Consider the following 24,433-nt stretch of genomic DNA (forward strand, 5'->3'; position numbering starts at 1 on the left):
GCACCCTAGCAAACCATAATGCTGAAATTACAAACAGGAGAGCTGCTGAATAAAAAGTGAAACAACTCAAAAACCACAAATAATAAAAATGAAAAACAAGAGCACGTCTCAGAATATCACTCTCTGCATCATGCTAAAAGTTAATGTGCCAATTCTCCATTGTCAACAACAGCATCTTTCTTTTTCGTAATATTTAGCAGTCAAACCAAATAGCCAACCCCCTTTGTAAGTATGCAAAAAGAATTCTACAAACAAATTAGCAGATGCATTTGTATTTGTGAAGATTCTCATTCATCCAGGTCATGGTACATCTGTAGAAATACGTAAAATCAACTGGACTTGCTGTGTTTTTTCCCTGAAGACGTTTCAACAGTCACCCAACTACCTTCCTCAATTCAGAATAACTTTCTGAATTGAGAAAGCCAATTTCTACAGATATAGCAGATGCATTTATATTTCACGGCCTGTTAAGTGAAAATACATAGAAGATTATACATGGTGTTTTATAGTCTTAAGTGCTCCATTAACCAGGAGCTGAAATAAGTACTATATTCAGTAAGAGGAATTATTTTCTATAGAGAGAAAAAAATAAGGTACCCTGCAATAACTAATTATTAATCAAAAGGTCACTCCAAAATCTTCAATTACTTCAAACCAACTAAGTTTTCTAATTAGCACGATTGGCATTAGACATTCAGTGTCCCTACTATATATAGATCTACACCCCACCAATAACAATTCACAAGGTATTCCAAGTTGAATGCATCAGCGACATTTAATAACAACTATTCAATTGTTAAGAGTGAAAGCAGTATCAGGATTAAAATGCCTTTTCAGTCCAAAAATTTCAGATTTTACAAGATTAAAATGCATTACCGCTTCTCCTTGCTACTCTATTTTCCATGGGGCCGACGATTTATGTTTTTTTTAGAATAGTTTAATCTCTGAACCCAGGATAGAATTCGTTAAATAACGAGACCACAGTCCTGGTAACCCTGCCTGCCTTTGCTTTGTGGTGTCCCAGGGAAAGAAAATAAAAGGTAGTCAGTTTTGTATAATGAATGAAATGTTACCAGACTTTGATTTTGTAGAAATCCCCCAGAAGAATGCTTTACATGCAGTAACTGTCAAAGGTTTTAAATCATTCTAACATTGCACCTTGCCCTCATCCTCAGTTTGCTGACCCATGAGGTAAGACAATAGCTATGTCGAGAGACAACATGGTACATCCCAAGAAGCTATTACTAGCCAACTCTAAAATATAATAAATTTTCTGTTATCTGTTATCCATTATTTGACCTGTGCAATATAGTCTTGTTTATATGAACTATAGTAGTGTTTCTGAAGCAAAAAGATCAATTTTACCAGTGCAGGGCAACAGTACATGATATTTTCATTACTTTAAAACACACTATTGTTCCTTTAACCGCTGTACACTCAGTATCCAGAACTGAAATTAGAATTGTGGCTTTAGCCAAAACTAAGGAAAGGATATGGCACACAGAACTATAGCAGGGTGAGTAAAAAAAGCAGGACTGTTACTCAGAAGGAAAAGTGCAATAGCAAGATTGCAAGATGAGACATGGGTTAATATAGTCAGAGTGGTGATGTGATTAGAAAACATTGCATTCAGCCACAAAATTCCCACTAATGGTATGTGAGAAATTATAAATTTCAAAGTTGTCAACGAATCTATTTGAAGAGTAACACAGTTCAGCCAGACACCAAGGGAAGGCATTGCAGGTGTTCACATAAATGAGTTATGTGCAACAGAGTGTCCCTGATGTCAGAAAACCCAAGGACTACAAATATAACTTCATATAAATCATATTAAAATGGGGTCATTCATGACCATCTGTGCTGTGGAAAAACATCAGCACTCAAATGCAGGAGACAGTAAGGACAGAGCCCTGAAGCAAGCTGCACCACATGCTGCTCTATACTTTGCGTGTCTGAAGTGCAATACAGGTTGAATAGAGTTCTGCCTAACACAGGGAGCATTCTATTTATACTCACTCCAGCATAGTGGCGAATATCTAGAATGAAGTAATGAATGCATTTCATACTTACATTGGTTCAATGTTATCAACTTAGTAAGAAAAGCAAAAATAATAAACCATCTACATTTCTGCATAATAAATATTCTTTATTTTTCAGCTCTGCACATTGCGCTTTTACATATAACATCCAGACCTTTAATAAATGGATGTCTAATTTTGTAAAATACTATATTCTGTTCATTTTCATTTTGTACAAAATTACAGTTACAACATTACTTTTCAAAATAAAGAGGGTGCGCTTATATTATATGTAGAATTTTAACATTAACCAAGGATAAAATGGGAAAAAAGACAGGAGTTATTTTATGAAGGAAAAAAAAATAATGTGCATTCAACCTCTCCCTTGAAGGAAAAATTAAAAAAAAGATTTTAAGGTAAAATTTAATAATGAGTAACCAATTTATGAAATTTGAAAAGACAGAAGAGATGCAGAAATCTTTCACTGATTGCTTTGATCAAAGACAGCTAGTTTATTGCTCCAGTCTTGCCAACCAACAAAGAAGGATTCCGATGTAGGCAGAACTGTTTAAAATTCTCTTTTAGACACTGTCTAAACTGTTGTCGATCCCGGTAAAACGTCTGGTAGGTTTCCTTAAAGGCCTGAATATCATCTTGAGTGATTTCATCTTCCTCTTGTGAAGAGCATTCAGATTCATCCTGAAAGGCAAAATATATTACAAGTTGATTGGCAAACACTGTGATGGCACTTAAGGAGATTCCGGTTTTAACTTTTTATTTTTTTGGTTGAAGTATTAGTAATTGTGAAAAGGCTGCACTTTAAGCTTGATATATTCTGTGGCACATTTAAAAGGAGGTCTGTTGAGGCACCAAACAATAGGGTCCCACTGAGTACTGATAATATAAGTGTCAAAATGTGCATCAGGCAGTTATTTGCATTCACTCATTTTGTATGATGTAGGTGTTTGGGCAATTTTTGCTTGCATCTCTAATAGCGATATTATATATAAACATTTTAAGAAAATAATATATAGCTATAGCTATAGATATATATATATATATATATATATATATATATATATATATATATATATATATAGATATATATATATATAGATATATAGATATATATCTATATCTATCAATATTAAAAGGATACCAGCACTCATCAAATATAGTCACAGTGTTTTTATTCCACAGAGGGAAGGCTTGACGTTTCAGTCAGCACCTGACCTTTTTCATACATGTATGTATGTACACTTATGTATAGGAGGCGTATCATTTTTTGTGCTTTTAACTTTATATTACAATGCTGAAGATTTTGATTTGGAAGTCTATTTGTATGGGGCCTTCCTTTAAGAAGTAGTTACATTCCCTGGGGCACCCCATAGGTATATATATTTTCTTTTTATTTATCAAGGTATATTTTATTTTTTGAGCGGGTGGCCTATATTTTTTTTTTTTATATTTTTATTTTAAATTCTAAACATTCAACATATACAAGATGAATAGTAAAAGTAGAAAGGAATAGATAGTAGAAAGAGAAAGTTGTGAGGGAAGGGGGAGGCAAGGTACAGATTTTCATATCCATTACAGTAAAATATATGCACTTAACCAGTTTGCACTTTCAACCAGGTACCCCATATAGCATCAAATTTTTAAGGGCAGCCCCTTGACATATAGGTCAGTTTCTGGTTTGAGAGAGTCATTTATCAGCTTTTGCCAATATTGTAATGTAGGAGGTTTAAATGACTTCCAATGCATTAATATCGCTTTATTGGCAAAATTTAAGAGCTGTATGTAACAGATTCTAGAATAGGTGGTTGCCTATATTTAACGGGAATATGTTTCAGTGACAAAAGGAAAAACATACTCAATACAAGTTATTGGAAAGATTGCAAACACTGAATCAAAACTTTCACATGACTAACAGAAAAGCAAATTACCTTAAATCTAGAAGCTTGGAGTGAACCTTTGGCAAGTTACATAAAGCAGACTAAACAAAAATTAGTAACTTTTCAAAGATATACATGTATGAAAAATATATAAAAATAAAAATAATAAATAAAGGTTACATTTATATATTTTTGTACAATTTCTGAAATAAATCAAATTACTGATTTCAGAGAAGCAGCTCAGAAAGTGTATTTCCACGAGATGAAGTTTATACTTATATGGGTGAAAGTTCCCATTTAATCATAGATGAACACTATAGCTAATGAAAATTACACTTTTTTTTATGTATGGTTAAGCACAATGATAAAACTTACCAGTAGTTCTTTTAAGGACTTGGTTTCTCTCATTTGGGATTCTGATGAGCTCATGTCACTGAAGAATTCATTTCTGTGATATATCCATGGGCGTCTAGGAAATTCTGAGTCCATACAGAAATTGAAAACCTTGTTTTCTTCATTCGGATTGCTGTGCACATCTGAGGACTCAGTATTATAGGGTACTTGTTTCAGAGTCTACACAAACACAAAGCAAAACACATTTAAAAGAGCATTTAGGATAATTAATACATACCTTTAATACATTGTCATGAATGAAAATTGCAATAACATGTACAAAGTGTTTTCCCCATATATTTTACAATTTATCTGTAACAGTAGTAGTAGTGTAGTAGTAATAGAAAGAACAGGAAGGCACGCTCAGAGGACTTGAGTGGTTCTGCTGTGTTTATTACAGAGACTGATATTTCGGTTAGCGTTCTACACGTCAGAGTGTGGTGGCAAAAGGATTTCGCTATTCTATCAACAGAGATACATTAAAGGAGAACTAAACCCCCTATCAAATGCCCCCCCCTGCACGCAATGTGCTTTTTAAAAAAAAAATTTTAACACTAAAACACATCACGGGGAGGGGGGCAATTCGTGCAAGATATATAAAAATATATAAAATAAAAATTATATAAAATAATTTTTATATAATATAAAAAATCCAAAAGGAAGAGGATGCACACAAGGATTTTTAGAAACATTTAAAAAATTATATTCTTTATTAAATACATTTAAAAAGCAGGCCGACGTTTAGGTCTGTATTTAAGACCATTGTCAAGACCATGATCTTCATGGTCTTGAGAACGGTCTTAGATACAGAACGACATATATATATATTACTCCTGTGTCCCTCAGTGTTCTGACAAGCATAAAAGTAAAGTTAAATGGTTAAAAGTAATAAAGCCAAAAAAACATTAGTTCCCAGGTATATAGACTAAGACCGACAGCTGATAATGCTTGGCACTGTAATCGCTGTTATTAGAGCTTTCCAAATCGCATAGAAATTGGGTCAGTAAGAACACTGGATACTATCTTGCATTAGTCCCATAACTTAGTACATCTACCTTTTGTTCTAGTGTCACCGATAGATAATAGGATAAGTGCACAGTTTACAGTCGTAAACTATAGGTAGGTATGCACCTATTATCCAACTATATAAAATGAGCATGGATTATCACATTCAAAAAAAGTAATTAGTTACTGACTTCTTTATCAATAGTGAAAAGAATGCTTAAAAAAAAAAGGAAATAAACCCATAAATCATTGATTCCACGTTAATTTTTCCTCTATTGGGGACACAACAAATATGGCAACTCCCTCTCACATGTATAAATGTACATACCGGTTAATACCTTTATCTGTGCACTCTGTAAACTCTACTACTGCTCAACATTTAAATAAACTCAAACTATCTATATGACAAAATTTAGTTTTAAACAAGTTACATATTACCTTTAAGGCTACAACTGCATATCCAAATAGCAACTGCTATTAAAGGAGAACTTATCCCCCATTTATCAAAAATCCCCATCCCCTTCTGTCCATTGGCCCCCAACCCTGCTTCCTCCCTCCTTAGTAACTGGGAAAAGTATCTCCGTCATGTACCTTGGTATATTCATGCAGAGTAGCGCAGTGGAGCTCTTTGGCACCATCTTCTGTATATTCGGATACTCTTCTTTTCTTTAGGCAATCTTCGGGGCTTTCCGCGCATGCGCAGTAGGCACGAATATCAGAATGGCCCCAACTACATACATTCGAAAAAGCTCAGTGTTGGCACTTGCTTCCGCGAGGAACCTTAAGATACAATAGATGGCACCAAAGAGCTCCGCTGCACTACTCTGCATGAATATGCCAAGGTACATGACAGGGACACTTTTTCCAGAGTTACTAAGGAAGGAGAAATCAGAGAGAGGGACCAATGGATGGAAGGGGATAAAGATTAACTGGGGATTTAGTTCTCTTTTAAAGGGGAATTCAACCCCCCCAAATAATAAAAACCCCTACCACTTACCCTCCCATAGTCGCCCCTCCCTGTCCCCCCCCAGGTGTTAACACCTATAAACACCTAATACCCAAGGTATGATAGTATGCAATCAGTGGAGAAGGATATCTTTCATTTGTTAATAATTTATATTCAACACTATTTAAATATTATTTGCAAAATGCTTGGTATTTCTGTGTTTTAAGGATCCCCCTGGTTTTATGGAATCTGGTGGCGATTCCTGAAACATCTCAGAAGACTGTGTGCAGAAGTTACTGTGAAAAATGAAGACTTGCTGAAATCTCACAAAATGAAAAAAGGTAAAGTATAGGTTTGTTTTTATACTCCAAGGTACCTCTAAAAGTAATGTTACTTGCAAGAAAAGTAAATATGAAAATCATCTATCTAAGAGTTTTTATCTTGCCTTGAAAGATTGTTTCCTAAAATTTTGAAATTTGCTGTGAATGTCTAAGCAGCTTTTGCATTATTTGAACTGCTATTCATTCACAATTCTGTAATCTAAATTACTACAATACCGCTGGCCTTCTCTCACTCAGAATAGCCTGCAAAAATAATATTTTTCTTTGCCTGAACTTACAGTAAATGTGATTCTTGCAAGCAGTGGATTTAATCCTACATGTAATAAACATGAACTTTTTAGGTAAAGCCCAACTTTCCATTTATATTACACTTGGGATGTATTTATCTTTACGTAGTAAAGTAAAGCTGTTTAAATCAGAAGGCATGTGGATAAATGGAAAAAGTTAAACATGTTCTAAATAAAGAATGATAAACAATTTTAATAAAATGTAAAGCTTAAGAATATAGGATGTGTTGTAATTAATTTAATACTGTATTAGTATAACACTGTTATAGCGGAGTTCACGGGCGCCATCTTCTGGAGCTTCGGGTCTTCTTCCTTCCCTTCAACAATTTTCATCACTTTCAACGTATGCACAGTTATAATGAAGCGAAAGACTGCTCCAACTGCGCATGCATACCGCGCTTACCTTCTGAAGATTACCGAAGCGCTGAAAATGTTGCCTGTGAGCTCCGTAGCGGGTAGGAGGTTTTTTATTTAAATTTTATTAGTTGGGGGGGTTGGGGTTTGAATTCCCCTTTAAGGACACATCACATCCTTCTCTTACAAATAATAAAATATTTTCTCTCTGGACCACTACCAAAAAAGATCAAAATGCAATATCATCACAAAGTTGCTGTTTCCATGTTATTCAGTTCCACTATGTAAGTAACCTGAATAACCAGTGAACATTAGAGAAAGACTGAAACCCGAATAACATCTTTCTGACATAGGGAGTAAATGTCAAAACACTATCACCAACAGACTGGTTGGAAGGAAAGGTAAAAATATTAACATTGCCACAAGTAGAAATGTCTTTTATTTAGCTCAACTTAGAGAGGCTATCACTTCTGTAAGGTGCACAAAATTAACATAGCCTTAGCACTGAACACCTTGATGCTGGGCCTATTTACAATCATGCCTGTATGTAGAGAAAGAACAACTTACATTCTCGTTTTCACATTTAAAAGGTTTGCATTTCTTCTTCTTCTTCTTGCTTTTCCCTTTAATGTTGTCTTTTGTACAATTGTTCCAACATTCCACACAGCTATCTCCTTCTTCCTCGTCTTTTTCATCATCACCTGTTAACACCCATAACATTAATCAGAAAACAACACACTAAAGAACATACTGTCATGGGAAAACATGTTTTTTCAAAGTGCATCAGTTAATAGTGCTGCTCCAGCAGACCTCTGTTTGCAGGGCAAAACATTTTTTAATTTTGACATCTGACATCGGGCTAGACATATTGTCAGTTTCTCAGGTGCCCCCAGTCATTTGACATGTGCTCTGATAAACTTGTCACTCTTTACTGCTGCACTGCAAGTTGAATTGATATCAACCCCCAGCAGCCGTCAGCAGAACAATGGAAAGGTAATCAGATAACAGCTCCCTGGTAGATATGAGAACAGCATTCAATAGTTCAACAATTCAAAAATTCATGTCCCACTGCACCACCTTCGGTTACATTGAGTAGGAGAAACAATAGCCTGCCTAAAAGCAGTTCCATCCTAAAGTGTTGGCTCTTTCTGAAAGCACCAGGAATGACCAGGTAAAATGACCTGAGATGGCTGCCTAAATACCAACATTACAACTAAAAAAAATGCACTTGCTAGGATAGGAATCACATTTTAGATAGTAAAGTGAATTATATGCAGTGTAAACAGTATAATTTAGAAATAAAAATTATTACAGGATCCCTTTAATTATACTTTACCAACAATCAACATACCTGCTTCATCGTGTTTACAAATGCCTTCAGCACAAGCCACATCTGAACCTTCCTGAGAGCCTGGCTCGCTCCCTTCTAAACTAGAGGAGTACCCACAATCACTTACATTAGAATGAGGAGTTAAACCTGTTTGGGAGAGAGAATAAAAGGCTCAGCTTTAGTGAAGTATAATAAACAAGGGATATTCTAGTTGATATAACAATTTGTAAGTAGACTGTAACCTAATTATTTTGTTCTTAAGACACATTTATAATGGCTAATCTTAAATATCACAACTAAAAAAAATCCTCAAAGGGGCCTTGGCAGATTAGGAGATTTGTTTTATGCAGCAAAATGCTAAAAAAGGCATTTTCCGTGAATCTGGGCTGCTGTGGGCAATGTTTTACTTTCATCAATTAGAATGTTAAATAAGGGGAACTAATCGGCCATTATGACAAAGGCATTCCAAACTAAGTAAAAACAGATCTGTTTAGTGAAAGATACTTTCACTAAAACTAATTGCTTGATAAATCCAAGCAAAAATGAAATCATTTTATGAGAATTCAGATAAGAGAGAAATACAGCAGCTCACTGAACTGAGAAGTTAAGTAGGGTTTAAAAGGGAGGGTAACCACAGCTTTACTTTACTACGTATAAGATAGTAAAATAAGATAAATACATCCCAAATGTAATATAAATGGAAATTTGGGCTACATGTAGGATTAAATCCACTGCTTGCAAGAATCACATTTACTTTAAGTTCAGACAAAGAAAAATATTATTTTTGCAGGCTATTCTGAGTGAGACAAGGCCAGCGTTATTGTAGTAATTTAGATTACAGAATTGTGAATGAATAGCTGTTCAAACAATGTAAAAGCATTCATATTTACTTTTCTTGCAAGTAACATTACTTTTAGAGGTACCTTGGAGTATAAAAACAAACCTGTACTTTACCTTTTTTCATTTTGTGAGATCTCAGCAAGTCTTCATTTTTCACAGTAACTTCTGCACACATATTACGGTCTTCTGAGGTGTTGCAGGAATCACCACCAGATTCCATAAAACCAGGGGGATCCTTAAAACACAGAAATACCAAGCATTTTGCAAATAATATTTAAATTGTGTTGAATATAAATTATTAACAAATGAAAGATGTCACTCTCCACTGATTGCATACTATCATACCTTGGCATATCTTATAAAAGTATCTACCATTAAAACCTTCAAAAACAAAACATTTTTTTCTGTGTGCCTTTTTTAAAACTAAAATGCAAAATGAAGAATAAAAAAAGACTTAGAAGAGAAATATCTATAAGCAGATATTGTAAGTGACAGAGGAAAACACATTCATATGTAAAAATACAGAAAGCAGTAGAAAAGAGCTAGTTTGATAAAAATTGGAGAAAAGTGTGTGTAAAGGAAAAGGAATGAACTGAAGGAATGTACGGTATAGGTTGTAGAAAAAAAAAAAAAATACAGCACACAAGAAAAAGGTGAAGAAGACGGAAGATCACACTCTACCCTGCAGGGCGATCTACAGGAAGAGGTGAGAGGTTATCTGGGAAATGATGAAAAAGTAAATAAAAGAACACAAGTGGTTTGTGCGATATACACAAAGAGGAAATATGAATAGAGTTGGTGCTGGGAATGAGATTTGTACTTTTAGTCAAACTTTATATTGGCAGGCATAGAAGGTCATGAACAGAGTTGGTGCTGGGAATAAGATTTGTATTTTTAGTCAAACTTTATATTGGCAGGCATATATATAATTTATATAATATAAGATACAATCTTAGATAGTAAAGGGATAGGTATGTTTTATATTTAACGCACTTGTCTTCCGGTGCTATTGGAATAATTACGATACAACTTAAAATTCTTACGCAAAATGAAGTCTTACATTGTTCTGACTTGCATTTGCAGATTTTGTTTCATGGGGTGCTGGCAAATCACAGGAAGTTTTGTTTTTCCTTCTGTTCTTTTTTTGCCGTTTCTTTTCTTGCTTTAGCTCCTGGACCTTTTCCTCTTCTAAAATATCTTTAAAGTACTGATCCATCCGACTAATACCCTGTACTTTTTCTACAGTTACCTAAAAAATAAATACATAAAAAATAGGCACAGTTATTTAGGTGCTTTGAGACACCCCCTTCCCCCCCCCCCCCAAACATATAATTAAGTTTGGAGGAAGATTGCGCAATTAATCATTGTTCTCACAAAACATTAAAAGTAACTAGAGATGGAACATCAGATCACCTGAATAATCAGGTACAAATCCATAGATTCAATCAGAGCAGTCCTTCTAGTTAAATTTTTTTTAATCGTGTGATTTTTTTTTTTTTTACTTGATCTGATAACCTTATGCTAAAATATTCCTGATAATATTTGGGAACTCCTTTCAGATTATTGTTCTTGTAACACATGATTAGCTAACGATGCTTGAAATATACTTCTGTGCATTTCTTTTAATCTTCAGTGAAAGGGCTTCTAATTATTTTGCATTAGAAGGGGTAAAAAACCCTGTATAACTTATTGTGCCACTTGTTGTGGCTAAAGAGAAAAAACAACATATATATATGCCTAAACACAGTTCATGGCTGCAAGCTGTGCACAAAACACCTAAAGTGTTATCTCCAAATGTACGTCAATGCATGGGAGAACATCTGAATGACAGCATTCTCGCTTATAAATACTCTATATAACTTCCAGTTTGCATTTTAGGGTGTTGAGCACAGCAGACTTAGGACCTAGGTGATCTAAAACTAGGATATTTGAAAAACCTAGTAACCAATTTGCCACTTAAAATCATATAATTTAAAATAAACCGTATGCAGCAGCAACAGACTGTCACTATGCAAAATGGAATGCTGCCTTGATGTTTTTAGTTGTGTAAATATTAACAATATAGAAAAAATTCAGGAGTGTTCGGTCTGCCTCCTCATCCAGTACATACACGAGACCTATTGAACACTTACAGTTTCCTTTAAACATTAGGACTAGGGATGCACCGAATCCAGGATTCTGTTCAGGATTTCAGCCTTTTTCAACAGGATTCGGCCGAATTATACTACCCGGCCGAACCGAATCCTAATTTGCATATGCAAATTAGGGGTGGGGAGGGAAATAGCATGAGTTTTTGTCAGAAAACAAGGAAGTAAAAAATGTTTTCCCCTTCCCGTCCCTAAAATTTGGGTTCGGTATTCGGGCGAATCTTTGGTGAAGGATTCGGGGGTTCAGCTGAATCCAAAAAAGTGGATTCGGAGCATCCCTAATTAGGACTTCAACCCATAACTTGGTGCCTATGCAAGGAACAGTAAGGGGCTTTTCGAAGAAAATACCTCAAAGCTTTTGCGCAGTGCATCTACTCCAAGGTAGAAAAGCATTTGTCGAGTTTGTACTTCTGCTCTCAGCTTTAGCCAGATCCGATGCAGTCGCTCATACAAATGAATACCCAGGCAAGTCAAAACTTCTTCTTGGGCAACATCTATTGTCTTGGCATGCCTTTCCCTGCGTCTGAGAAAAAATACATTGGCAATTGATTTGTGTTACACACCAATGATATAAGAATGAAACACGTTAAACCTCCTTATGTTAAACTTCTGAGGAGTCACACACAATGATACACTTGAGTGGCTATTAAAAATGAGCAAGAAACCATTTTTATAACTAAGATGATTTTAGTACATGTTTTGTACTATTGAAATGCCAATTTCAAATCCACTACGTGCATATTTATGAGCGTTAATTTGAGTAACCCTGGAATACATATTTGTATAAACTGTACACAGAGAGGGCCTACATTGGGAATTTATAAAAAAAGTATTTAAATGACAAGCTTCCTTTTGGTGTAAAGAGGGTTTCATTTTAGGTTTACGTTATAGCTTGGCTAGAAAGTGGATATAAGAAAAAAACAAAACTGAAAACCATTCTATATGTAGGGATACATGTTTTTGAAAAACTTACATATTCAAGTTGGAAAATAAACATTTTTTTCAAGCATTTAGGCACAGAATTGTCAGAACAGAAGTCAAAACATGTTTCAAACAGAAACATAAAGGTGTAGCACAAACTGCAGTTAGTGCTAAGCACACAGTTATCCATGTATTAAACGAAATTAAATGTTGGAGGAAAATTGCCAGGCTTCAGACTGTACAATTCAATTAAGTGGTTAAAAATGAATAAATAACAGACATCAAATAGCAATGGTTTCTATAAAAACTAGGAAAAGAAATGAAAAAGTGCTAGACTGCCCATTCTAGCAAGTTACATACTCATACCCTCCGGCGAACTCTGGCTCTGCTCGACCCAATACATGTGCAATGAAGTCTGTCTCACAGCACAGGTGAATATGTCCTTCATGTGGACAGCAGCGTAGACCTTGATAGACGTTAGCACAGTAGCCCTTTACTTTACTAAAATCCAGTTCTCCAGTTAATATATTGAATGCCCTGTGGACTTTATTTTTGCAGTCGGCACAAAATCTAAATCAAACAGAAATAAAAGAATAATAAAACTCAAAACTGCAGAATATCATTTATAAACCACGTGCAGAATATACAGCAAATTGAACATACTCTTCAGTCTATACAGTTGTGTTCAGAATAATAGCAGTCCGACATCCCTAACATCGGTATCAGGGTTCACTCTTCGGTCTTCATTGGGAAGTTCCATAATAACAGCGTACTTTGATTAAAAAGTTGATTGGAGAGGGTAAAACATAATGAAGTGCTAGCTGGTGGTGACTTTTAATTGCTTTTTGTGGGATGCGTCTTTTAATTGAGATGAGTGGGAACCCTGACTTTGGGATGGCAGTGGATATAATCTACATAGTAGACTTTGCTAAAACATTTTGTACAATAACACACATGTGGTTACTGGTTAAATGAAGGGATATTGCACTGGAATTGTATTTGTACTTGGAAAGAGAACTGGCTGAAGGATGGATTACAAAGAGTGGTGGTAAATGGAACGGTTTCTAACTGGATCAGTATGGTTAGTGAAGTACAGTTTATCCTTGGTCCATTCCTTTTAATTAGTTTATTAATGATCTGGAGGTGGGCATTGAAAGTAATGTTTCTATTTTTGTTGATGATACTAAAATGTGCCAAACTTAGACATTCTATGCAGGATGTCGCCACTTTGCAGAATGATTTGACTAAATTGGAAAACTGTGTGAAAACAATGCAAGGTACCGCACTGGTAAAAATAATATAAATACAAGTTACTGTATACGCTAAATTGCAGTGTGTTGGGGGTTTCTTTAAAGGAACAGTAACACCAAAAACAAAGTCTTTTTAACTAATGAAAATATAATGTACTGTTGTTCTGCACTGGTAAAACTGGTCTGTTTTCAGAAAGCCAACTATAGTTCATATAAACAAGCAGCTGTGTAGCCATGGGGTCAGCCATTCAAAGCTGGAAAAAATAGAAAAGGCACAGGAAACACGGCAGAAAACAGATATGATCTGTAATATAAAATGGGATTCTCCAGAACGTAATGGTTATCTACTATGTGTCATGTGCTTAAATGGCTGCCCCCATGGCTACACAGCAGCTTGATTTTAGAAACTGTAGTTATGTTTCTGAAGCAAACACACCAGTTTTACCAGTGCAAGGCTCCAGTACATTATATTGTCATTTCTTTGAAACACTTATTTTTTTGGCGTTAGTGTTCCTTGAGTTGTCCAGGCAGTGTCATTCTGTGGCTACTAAAGCAAATAAAGTACTGCCTTGCAAGGATGACAATTTTGCCTCTTTATAGGTCCCTGGTAAGGCCAGGAGTATGCATTGCCGTTTTATCTTTTAGAAAAAGAGTTGGAGAGAGTGCAGAGACGTGCAACTAAACTGGTTAGAGGAATGGAAGATTTAAATTATGAGGGTAGACTGTCATGGTTGTGGTTAGTTTCTCTAGTGAAAAGATGCTTGCAAGGGGACAGGAATACTCTTTATAAGGACAACAAGAACGCATTATACAGATAAAAGTGGATCTTTTATCCCATAAAAGGGATCAACGTAATAGAGGCCACCCCTTTAGTCCGAAGGAACATAACTTTCATTTGAAGCAGCATAGGTGGATCTTCAAAGTGAGGACAGTGATGTTGCAATGGCAGATACTTTTAATGCCTTTAAGATGGGAGTGGATGATTTATTGGACAAGCATATTATAGGCTATTGTGATACGAATACCTGTAATTAGTATAGATATTGGTATATATTATTTGGGTTTCATTTGGAGGGGTTGACCTTGATGGACTTTGGTCTTTTTTCAATACAACGTAACTATGTAACTATGCCAGAGCCTATGTGCACGCTTCATATCACCCCCTAGCTAGAAATTAGTTTAACTGAGGATTTTCCAGATGGCTTTGTGTTATTTCTCAGTGTGATTTAATCATGCAAGTGCTGCGTTCAAAAAAGGCAGCAGCCAGGTTAGCCAAAAGTTCATAAAGTCATTGCACTGATTCCTTCACTGCTCATGGCCCTTAAGGTAATACATCCCAGAGGAGAAAGTATGCAAGGCACGCCCTCTTTCAGAGCCTAAACAGCAGTAAAAGAAGAAGCTTGTTTTAATGGCATTGTCTGTCTGCATTATGCCGAAGCATGAGGAAATATATGACTTACTGAAGGCCACACAGAAACGACACTTAAAGGAGAAGGAAACCCTGTAGAAAAAAACCCCGTAGACCCCCTCCGCCCCACAGGCTAACTTAGAGACCGGCAATCTCTGTCAATTTTGGCATATGCGCAGTTGTCAAAAACCAGCAAATTGCTCCAACTGCACATGCACCGACATATCGATCTCCCAGTCAGCTTACCAAGGACCTGGAAGATGGATGCAGTGGAGTCCGCTGCCAGAATCTGTGACGCGGGGTAAGAAAAAATTATAGGGCATTTCCTCGGGGGGCATTTAGCCTGGGGGGAGGAGGTTCTACAAGGGGTGGGGGGGTTACAGGGTTTTTTTTCTACAGGTTTTCCTTCTCCTTTAAGTAAATACTAGGGCAATCAGTGTAGAATCTGGCAGAGCAGTAGTTTTGGCGTCTGTTCAGTAAAAACTCAACCAGCAGTATGTATATAAACCAGGACAAAATACCCTAAAACACAAAAAACATGTGGCTTATGAATCAGTAAAGAATGGTTATCATGACCATATTTCTTAGAATTTGACAGTACATGTACCATGAAATTATATATTTGTGACCACAACAGAAGAAGGTTCTTTTCCTTCCAGCTTTCTCTCCTCAGCATTCAGCATGACAGGACAAATGATTATTGAAAGGAATGCCTCCTGCCTGTTAAAGCTAAGAACTGCACAGAGCAGACATTGAACAGAGAGAAGGAGGAGGTTTGCCAGTGCACAGTTTGCCTTTAAAAATATTAATTAAAATTAGGCCAAGTGTTGGCTAAAGTGTGGTACAAACGCCTAATTTGTTGTAAATACCTATACAAACTATAGTAGTGTTTCTGAAGCAAACACACTAGCTGTATCAGTATAGCACAACAGTACAACAGAAAGACTGCAAGCGCACGCTTGCCTTTAAAAATATTAAACAAATTAAGTGTTTCTACAATTTAGCCAACACTTATTACTTTAAAAAGCTTTTACAACAGACTGCGGCCAAGTAACAGCTAAAGTAATGTGATTATTTTAATATGATTTTGTGTGATCAAAAAAAAAAAAATCTAAATTATATTACCTAATACCTTTTAAAATGCCACGGACCTCAGCTTAGCTTGGAAATTTATGGATGTGATAGGACTCAAATTATTGCCCCAAGAAATAATTTAAAAAAGTAGTCCAATTCCTTCTATTTTGTAGACAGCAGCCCCAGAATCGCCCCTGCCCTTGGCAAGTTGTGTATAGTTGATCAGGCAAAAGCCACAGCAGATAATGACAAAACTATTCCTTAAATTTCTCTAATCACACAGAATGTAGGATACAATTGGAGAGTATGAACCTTAGAACAGGTATAAGATACCAAGCATTCTGGATAACAGGTCCCATACCTGTATAGCATCCATGCACTTTACCAAGGAGTTTTCTGGATAAACATAAGCATTATATGGCCTTGGCTTTAGAATGGTACAGTAAGTAATATAATTTCAAACGTTTGGTTGTTGCCTTTCTATGGGAATAGTGCTGACTGGCACAAAGATGAAAGGAGTGCTCTATAATGCAATACAACAGAGTTTTAAAGCCTAAAAAACAGGCAATGAATAAATCATAAAAAAAAAAAAACTTCCCTACCAATCAAGAATACTTATTCCTGTTGCAGGAAAGCAGCTGAACAAAATACATTTTTCTTCATAACCCCTGAGAGGGCTGGTAGAATTTCTGCCATATTGGGTCTTCATGTCAACAAATGCAATAAACAAAAAGTTTGCACAAGTACATTTAACAATCCTATCATTTGTCTGATGTTCTTGGCAATATTAAGTACAATTATGCTATACATTTATAGGTTTTGGATTAAAAGTTATACTACAATGTTAATAATGCATTTTAATGATGATATTCTTAATTTTTTTTAAAAAAAACAATTGAGAACTTCAATTGAATCTTACCTGTGCTTTTGAAGATAATTTTCGAGGGTTTCCAAAAGACAGTTTGAATCAATTAAAGCTACTTCATCCCGGCATTCTGGGGACATAACCTCCCAAACATCCATCCAGTGACCTCTGCAAGAGACATTAGAATGACATGACAGCTGCATGCATTGCCACAGAATAAACACAAACGTAGCTATTAATTTTGTAAAGAGTTGTGTATTACATAAATACCAGTTGCACACTTAGTTACATACTAAATTAACACAAATCTCTGCACAAAGCCAATTACAGAAAGTTTAAGGGAATCACCGAATAGCTGAATGTGTGAAAAGGTCACAAATTGACCAGCAAATCTGTCCCATTTCACTTTGCTGAAAAAATTTAAAAAGTCATGAAATGCACTGTAGTAATGGGTGTTTTTTTTTTGCAACTAACCTTTTGAGGTTTTGAGCCCATCTGCGTCTATGGGCTTTCTTGCAGCTAAACCTGGTGAAAAATTACGCTTGTCGCTAGTCACTTGTTTTTTATGGTCCCATTATAAATTAAAAAAAATAGTTTTCGAACTGCTCTTCTGGCAAACTAAGGAATGGCAGACCAACAGCAGCTAAAGCTTAAAATCCTGCTATGTGTTCAGGGATGCCATCTCACTTTACAATACCCAAAATCCAAGATAAAAACTGGGGTAAAGAGATAGCTAGTGCAAAATAAAATTGTTTCCAATATTGTTATAGGAAAGATTGTCCAAGTGGGGGTTGTCAACGCTGGAGAAGAGGTGCTTTAGGGTTGATAAGATAACTATGTATAAATATATAAGGGGATCATATAATAATGTCTCTAATGCTTTATTTACCAGTAGGTCTTTCAAGTGGACACAAGGTCACCCATTCCGATTAGAAGAAAGGAGGTTCTGTCTAAATATTCGGAAGGGGTTTTTTACAGTGAGAGCTACGAAGATGTGGAATTCTCCCCCTGAATCAGTCGTACAGGCCGATACATTAGATAGCGTTAAGAAAGGGTTGGATGGCTTTTAAGCAAGGGAGGGAATACAGGGTTATGGAAGATAGCTCGTAGTACAAGTCGATCCAGAGACTAGGCTGATTGCCATCTTGGAGTCCGGAAGGAATTTTTACCCCTTCTGGGGCAAATTGGAGAGGTTTCAAAATTTGCATTTTCTGGATCAACTAGCAGTTAGGCAGGTTTTATATAGATTAAAAACGTTAAACTTGATGGCCGTGTATCCCTTTTCAAGCTAACTTACTATGTATAGTTAATTAGCCAAATATGTAATGTATAAAGGCTGGAGTGACTGGATGTGTAACATATTAGCCAGAACACAACTTACTGCTTTGCAGCTCTCTTGGTTTCCACTGATTGGTTACCAGGCAGTACCCAATCAGTGACTTGAGGCAGGGAGCCCCTAGGCCATAACTGTTTGCTTTTGAATCTGAGCTGCATGGTAAGGATCAATTGCAAACTAACTGAACAGTTATCTCCTATGTGGCCCCCTTAAAGTCGCTGAATAAGTCAGAGTTAGAAAGCTGAAAAAGCAGGAGGTTGTGTTCTGTATATTAGACATCCGCTAACACCAGCCTTTATAGATTACATATTTGGGAAACTATATTAGAAAAAAAAAAATTATATTGCACAGCCTATTTACCCAGTTTTTATTTTTACACTGAACTGTTCCTTGACAAATGATCGTACATCACAATCTTCCCACCTGCAACTAACCATACAGATTAAATAAAGTAGAAAATGAAAAATGCATTCTGCCAGTGATAGCAATTGTACAATTGTCAAATAGGCAACACATGCAGAGATATTATCGTAAGCTGAAAGAAATGTTCTAACCTGTCCAATTGACTAAACAACCAATAGCCATTGTACGAAACTTTATATTTGTGCCTATGTCTTTAGTGTCCTGCAGGCAGTGATTGAGGGGGTTGTGTCTTTCGAGTGCTCCCCCTAGTGGCCTTATAGCCTCACAGTTACCACTTGTCACTTTTTGTGAGGGTCTTTCTTTCCCATTTATATGCTATCATTCCAGCAACCAGAGCACACATCCATTACACACTACTCTGAGAGGCTCAAGTATTATTTTGTTTATACTACTGCAGAACTGAGAGATCTTAAACTGGGTATTCTCTACCAGTGATTGCCAGTACTGGTGGAGGGAAGTAATAGGTGTTTTTTCGCCCATGGTTGCGCAGAGTTACAGCGGGTGACAATGATCCCCTGTGACATTGCTCTTATAAGAATAAAAATAATAATGCTAATACCACAGCAAACGTACTACAAAACTGAACAGGGGTATTAAAGGATTCCAAAAAAGAACTGACAATATATCCTAGATATATCCTAGAATTTGAAGAGAAAAAAAAAAAGAAAATACTTACCCTAAAGGCTTTGGTTTACGAACATCTAAAGAATGAAATTTGCATCTATTATTTTTCTTGCCTTTCTTGTTTTTTGCAATTGCGTCTATCATACTGTTTAGTTTTGACCTGCAAAAATGGCAAAATAAATAAATAAATGTGTGTAACTATAAATATCTATAGGGTAAAATTATAATGTATAAATTAGCTATGTAAATATGGCCAATTTACAAGAGCCCATCTAGCACATGCCCACCATGAGAAAGAGAATATAGATATATATGAAACAAGCTTGGGATACACTACCATACTGATCCAGTTCCCTAATGTAGTCGGATTTACCAAACAACGGACTACTAGTGACCAAGTTTGCTCTAACCAAACAAAATAGATTAGAATGGATAGATTTACTTGTATCCAAAGTATAGTTATTGAAACCCAAAATTCAAAGTTAGAGAAATGTATGCTACTTATGGTAATTTATATTTCCAAGTCACCTTCCATGGTATCATTACCCTGCTGCACCCTTCCCCCCTCATTTATGTATCCTAGTTTCGGAAGGGAGCGAGGTTGGTGAATGCGGTCATGGAAGATGAATTGGAAATAGAAATTATGGTAAATAGCATAAATGTATCTATTTCCCAAGCAATTCACCAACTTGAGAATTCCCAAAGCTATAATGAATGCAACATAGCCTGTAAGACTTTTCTCCCAAATCTAGCATCTTGGGATAGTAAGACATTCAACGTGTAGTGTTTGATGAACAAATTGCATCTGGTGGAACCTGGGCTTCTGCTGCCCAGGTGGTAGCAAACGCTCTGGTAGAAGGAGCCCCGTAAGTCTCTGCCTGCCTTGTTGTTTGAGAACACAATGCAACATGCAATCCAATAGCGAATTGTCGATTTTGAAGTCGAATCCTACCTCTAGGAATGACGAACATCCTCTCCGTCTTCCTCCAAGGCTTTGTACAAACTAAATGATATGTAGCTTGGACCAGATCCAAGCTATGCCACTCACGTTCTTGCTCATCATTAGAAGGATGGAAAGGTTATCTCTAAATCCAGATGAAATTGTGACATCACTTTAGGAAGGAACTCAAATGATGGCCTCAAGACAACTTTATCAGAAAAAAAATAACAGTATCAGGTTCCTTTGCCAACAGGGCATGAATTTCACCCAATTTAAGCCAACATAATCGCCACCAGAAACAGAACTTTCACGGTAACATGCCAATCTGAAGTGCTGCCAAGAGGCTCAAAAGGGGCTGATGTTAACACCTTCAGAACTAGAGGTAGATTCCGTGGAGGGATCTTCGGTTTCATTGTACTTTTTTGTGCACTCTTTTTAATGCATTGAGAAAATTACTAACCAGCAGTTCCTCAGCCCACAGTTTCTCAGTAAATGCTGAAAGGGCGAAGACTTGTCCTCTCAAGGTACAGACACAAAGATATCTCTGAATTTCAGAAAACAGAAATTCCACTACAGAAACTGTAGAAGGGTTCCTCGGATCAAACCCCGATTCTTCTGCGTACATGGCAAAATAATGCCATACACGACACATTTCATATAAATCTCTTCCTAGACCTTAGTAATGATTCAGTTAGCGCTCTTCAACAGCCCACATCTGAGAGCCTCTGCCTCTCATCTTCCATGCTGTCAATGACAGGTGGCATACATCCTGAAAGGGAACTGGACCTTGCACCAGAAGATCCAACAGGACAGGCAACCTCATTGGAGGTTTCACTGCCATCTGTCTTAGAAGTGGAAACCAGAAGCTTCTTGGCCAAAATGAAATCACTGCAATCACCAGGGCGCCCTCTATGTCCATTTTCTTCAACACCCTCCAAATCATTGGAAAGGGCGAAATACATTACCCACAATGCTGGACTTTGTGATTCTGCTCTGGAGCTATAACATCCATTCCTGGATTCCAAATTATTATGATTATGGCCTGAACCACATAAGAATTGTGGCACAACTCCCCTGGATCTAGAGCATTTCGGCTTAAGAAATCGGCCTGAAGGTTCAACTTGCCTGGCACAAGCACATCTTCTAGGTTCACCTCTGCCCAAGACATGATGGTTGACAACTCCTTGAGATACTGACCGCTCTTGCTTCCTGACTATTTGTGTACATAAGCCACCGCCGTGGTGTTGACGGAGCGAAAATCTTTACCCATCTGTGAGAAATTATTCCTGCAAAGGCTAATAAAGCCATTTTATTGCTCTTCACACTAATAGATTGGAGGGAAGATGAGCCAGATCCCACAGCCCTTTGGCAGACAAATCGCCTAACATTACACCCCAGGCTGAGAGGTGTCCATAATTATGGGAACGTAAATGGGCCACCAGTCCAGGCTTGACTTAACTTGCTCTGGAACAGCCACTGCTTTGCCCCTGCTCCTGACCACTTCCTATTCTGAACTAGCAACCAAAAGGCTATCGTCTACATAATGAAATGCTAGCACCCCCTCCACTTTCAGTAGGGCTTTTACTGTCACAAAGACCTTCGAGAAGGTTCTTGGAGAGGTAGACAGGCCAAACAGAAGACATGTGAATGGCACAGGCTGAAACAAAAACTGCAGGAACCTCCTGTGGGATTGTATATTGGAACATGGAAGTATGTGTCCTTGAAATCTAGGTTCACAAACCACGCTCATGGAAGAACTGCTGCAATTATTGAGGCACGAGATTCCATTTTGAACTTCCTGCAATTTATAAAATGATTCAATAGCCACAGATCCAGCACTAGTCTGAATGTCCCAGAGGCCTTCCTGACTAGGAAAAGTTTTGAGCAAAACCCCTGCCACTGCTGTGCAAGGGGTACTGGTTCCACAGCTTCTAACAGCTGATCTGCATATTCTTGAAAGAATCGCCTTGCTCCCTGAACTTTTGGGATTGACGAGACTGGAATTGTATTTGACGAGACTGGAATTGTATTTGACGAGACTGGAATTGTATTTGACGAGACTGGAATTGTATTTGACGAGACTGGAATTGTATTTGACGAGACTGGAATTGTATTTGACGAGACTGGAATTGTATTTGACGAGACTGGAATTGTATTTGACGAGACTGGAATTGTATTTGACGAGACTGGAATTGTATTTGACGAGACTGGAATTGTATTTGACGAGACTGGAATTGTATTTGACGAGACTGGAATTGTATTTGACGAGACTGGAATTGTATTTGACGAGACTGGAATTGTATTTTGAATTTTAATAAAGTACCCTTCCTTTATAATTCTCTCTTCTCTTTCAGAGATCTCAAATTTCTTTGGCCCAAACTTTCCTGAAGAGTGCCTGATGAGCTCCAACTTTGCAGGATTGGGCCAGCCTGATCTCATTGCACTCTACTTGAGGAAGGTTCAAAGGAAGCATTTTTTGAGACTCTCCCTTAGTACACCTGCAGGATGATTGTCTACTCTGTGACCTCCCGGGTCTATAGTGCCTTGCACTCTGAAAGCAACTATTCCCAGTGACTCTGCTCTAGATCCCTGGCATTAACATATCTTCTCCTGCGATAGGAACACACTCAAGAACTCCATCTTCTTTGGACAAATCAGACTGAACATCTGCAGGGTCCTATAATTCCTCTTCAAAAACCCTGAAAGGGTGTCATAGAGAACCTCCCTTGCTCTCTTGGGTCTTCTAGGTATATCAGAGGTTGATGCTTTTTGCACCCCCTGTACCAAAACTTGTATTATAAGAGAAACCAGTGCATCCAACTGGGGAAGTGAGGATGTCTGAGGCTCAGCAGAAGGAGATTGAAAATCAGCAGAAGGCTGCTTCCTTGGCTAATGACTTTTAGATTTCGGCAAAGCAGCAGAGGCAGAGTGGATAGAAAGGAAAAGTATTCCTTAGCCATTCACTCTCTCCCCTATCTAGACAAAAATCCATACAGAACAGTCTGCAGCTTATCGAGACGTTCGCCTGCACTCCTTTCCCAGGGCTAGGCTGATTCACCATATAAGAGATCTAAGCAAAGAATATGCTGATCTGTAAAAAGGAGCAGTCACATATATGTATAAGAGAAGAGCTCACCAAGAGAATCCAGTAAAAAAAGACAAGGTGGGAAGAGTGCATTCAAGTGATCCATCTCACTTTGTGATTTCACAAAAAAGCGCCACTCTAGCACCAAAGCAGGCATCCTAAAAAGTGCCGAACACAGAATCTTTATATGCACTGGAATGCAAGGCCGCGTTTCTTAGAACACAGGTACACGATCACACAGCTGGCTCTAGGAGAAGAGACTTCCTTCTCGCACTTCAGGGTAATGGAAGACATCAGCGCCATTAGCCCCATCCACAGCAGCGTGCATGTAAGCCATGGCAGAATTCAGAGGAGCCACCCCGAATCACCAATATTACGCCAGCCAAAGCGATCAGCCTACTTAGATGGAATTGCGACTCAGCCTACAGCTCCTTCTCCACAACAATACCCTGCGGGAAGCATTTGGGAGAAACAGCCAGTTCGCCATCAATGACCTGGACAGTAAAAAAGACATGGTGGGAAGGGTGCAGGGTGGATGTTATAGAAGTGTTAACCCTTTCATGTCCAGTGACCTGTGGGGTGGGAAATACTCATGTTGGTGAACTGCTGCAATGGTTGGTTTGGAATATTGTTGTTTAGATGACTAGTTGGCACTAGCCACCTTAACAACCACAATTTATACATTTCAGGATAAAGAGAAATAATTTATCGTAATTGTGAGGTTTTGTAATTAAAGAGGGTTTCTTTTTGTATACTTTGGATTCCCTACGTAGTAATAACCATTTTACTTTGGCTATAGTACTAGTACGGAGGACCGGTTCTGGGGTGACTAGGGAATCTACAATCTATTACAATACTTGAGAGCCTATATAAAGCTGTGATTGACAAAAATTGAGGAAAAACAGACTTCCTTGGGAGGGGTGGTGGCACTCTAACTGGCGTTTGTAGATG

At 37.3% G+C, this 24,433-nt stretch overlaps 1 protein-coding gene across 3 annotated transcripts in view; it reads right to left on the reverse strand.

The window, feature by feature from the left end:
* Positions 1-2,125: 2,125 nt before the first annotated feature.
* Positions 2,126-24,433, reverse strand: part of ggnbp2.S (gametogenetin binding protein 2 S homeolog) — a 32,043-nt gene continuing 9,735 nt past the window's right edge. For all 3 annotated transcript variants that reach the window (XM_041583200.1, XM_041583201.1, NM_001094657.1), the window contains 10 exon segments: positions 19,510-19,617; positions 17,129-17,242; positions 12,838-13,047; positions 11,905-12,079; positions 10,470-10,658; positions 9,524-9,644; positions 8,591-8,716; positions 7,807-7,940; positions 4,289-4,486; positions 2,126-2,717 (listed from right to left, as the gene is read on the reverse strand). In XM_041583200.1, the coding sequence (XP_041439134.1) occupies positions 2,526-2,717; positions 4,289-4,486; positions 7,807-7,940; positions 8,591-8,716; positions 9,524-9,644; positions 10,470-10,658; positions 11,905-12,079; positions 12,838-13,047; positions 17,129-17,242; positions 19,510-19,617 (1,567 nt within the window). In that variant the 3' untranslated portion in view covers positions 2,126-2,525.

The sequence above is a fragment of the Xenopus laevis genome, chromosome 2S (genome assembly GCF_017654675.1).
Source record: "Xenopus laevis strain J_2021 chromosome 2S, Xenopus_laevis_v10.1, whole genome shotgun sequence".
Lineage (NCBI taxonomy): Eukaryota > Metazoa > Chordata > Amphibia > Anura > Pipidae > Xenopus > Xenopus laevis.